Source organism: Loa loa (genome assembly GCF_000183805.2).
Source record: "Loa loa unplaced genomic scaffold supercont3.633, whole genome shotgun sequence".
In the NCBI taxonomy this organism is placed as follows: domain Eukaryota; kingdom Metazoa; phylum Nematoda; class Chromadorea; order Rhabditida; family Onchocercidae; genus Loa; species Loa loa.
Window position 1 is genome coordinate 20,835 of NW_018108813.1, and position 2,122 is coordinate 22,956.

Below are 2,122 nucleotides of genomic sequence, written 5' to 3' on the forward strand. Positions count from 1 at the left end.
ATGTCATCATCAACTTCAGCTGGCTTAGAGCAAACGGTGATTTTTGATGAAAGTTGTAAATTCAAGAAAAGCTTTGTCAGCGCAGTTCAATTAATTTATTATGACCTGAATTAGCAGTAATGAGTGCGAAGATCAAGATATCATTTTATCACTTCACAGTCTAGTAGCAGCATTGATTCGCTTTTTGGAAGGATTTCCCTTCATTTGTACCCATTTCGACAAAGTACAAGGAAATCCATAACTGCTGGTCCGACTACCGCTGAATCCTTGCCACCGAAGCCAGCTGTTGCTTTTTCCAGCTTCATATGCAAATTTCCAAGTAATTCAGCGCCCTTCGCCGTTTTCAGTACACACGGCACGCAGTCACCGACGTGCAAGGGTTTGAACCCACCAGCACCACCCTTGACTTCTTTGTACGACATCCACTTGTACTCAAAACCAAGCTATAATTGAGCAAACCATATATGTTACGATCTACTTATACCTTTCAAAGCCTAGTTTCATTTTTCTCTACCAACTGGACCTGAAATCAAAATAGATTTAGACAAGATTCATACATTGATTGTATAATATGAAGTTCATATTCATAGCTCTAACATTTTCGGGCTGCGGGATTACAATCATTTGCATAGATCCAAGTTCTGCACCCGCATTTTCCTGGCCATTCCAACCGAAATTTGCCAACGTTTTTCCGGTCGAATCTGGATAAGCTCGTCCGAAAACCGGTTCACCATGTTTGTACCACAGTGCTACATAGCTGTATGTCTCTGAACCGTCATCGTTTTTCAGTTTACGACCACCACCCTAAACGACAATAGTTGAATTCTGATCATGAGAGTTAGTAGAAAAATGGAGAAAAGAACGGGCAAATAACAGTGCTGCCTCATTAAACTTACAGGAATCGGATTCTTCGCTGCCGGAAATGGATCCCGGTATCTGAGGTCAATCCAGGTATCTTCGTAAATCTTAATACCAGTTGGCGGGACTTTAATATTTCGAAACAGGACCAGCAAATTCTGTGTAACATACGCTTTCAGTAAAAGTTATCAGAAGAACAACAGGAAATGGTAAAACAATTCACGACAACAGAAATTTGTGTGCTCTTATCTATACACTCACCACTTTTCTGTTTCTTATATTAAAAGGACATTGAAACTTGACCCAAATACAACATACCGCACTTTTGCATGATTTGATGACAGGAATTTTTCATATGTTTGCAATGTTACCTGAATTTCGCCACCCGCAAGTGTTTCATTTTTACCCTTGTTACCAACATTGGCCACATCTTTACCCATATCGATGTATCCAAGCAAATTTTTCCCGTCCTTCGTAGGCATTAAGACCGGAGTTGACTGACCGCAGTGTACTAACTGCAGCAGCTGATCGTTCTCACGGTCTTTGTATGGGCGCCATTCATACCAGAAGCCGCTTTTTTTGAATTGTTCTACTGGATCTTGTTCGCTACATGTCAAAATTTGGATTTGTCCACCCAAATCACGAGCTCCCGTTAATTCCACCTGCGAGATTTAATTTCAATTTTGACATTCTCTTAATGGAAGAAAAATTTGGAAAATGTATTTACAAGTTTGTATTAAGTGAATGGAATGCAATCTATTTAAACGAAAGTAAACCGCGGGATATTCCCGGCGGGATATTCCCGCTACTTATATCCAGTATTTTCGGGTCTCAAATATTCATCTTTCCTTTATAAGTTGTTGATTCTGTGAAACGTACAAGAAAGTTCAAATCGAGGTCTTATTAACTATTCTACCTCCTAGGTATGAGATATGAAAGGCTGTGAAAACCTTGCTATATGGGAATGAACATTCCACATTCCCATTATTGTTCCAAGCTCGCCCATGGATTGGCTTGCCAAATTTGTACCACAATGCAACGTACATATTTTGTTGACCCTTAACCCTAACAGGATTATCCGGAAACGGCGAGCCAATTGTGTTATATGCCCAAGTATCCTCAAATTCCTTTGCCATTTTCCCCAGTTAACAAAACGACCAATCACAATTTAAACCGCAGCACAGCTAATCTGATGCGAACAATAAATAGCAATGCATCCATTGGTCGTCCTTTTATAGATGAATGAAATCCCTTTTCTGTTTTA

General features: G+C 39.8%; 1 protein-coding gene across 1 annotated transcript; it reads right to left on the bottom strand.

The window, feature by feature from the left end:
• Positions 1-200: 200 nt before the first annotated feature.
• LOAG_08497 (MFP2 protein) lies at positions 201-1,994 on the bottom strand (the record flags this gene model as incomplete). Its single annotated transcript, XM_003144028.1, has 5 exons — positions 201-443; positions 598-804; positions 897-1,016; positions 1,230-1,520; positions 1,809-1,994. 5 exons carry the CDS (start codon positions 1,992-1,994, stop codon positions 201-203), a joined length of 1,047 nt encoding a protein of 348 aa, XP_003144076.1.
• Between the last annotated feature and the right edge of the window lie 128 nt (positions 1,995-2,122).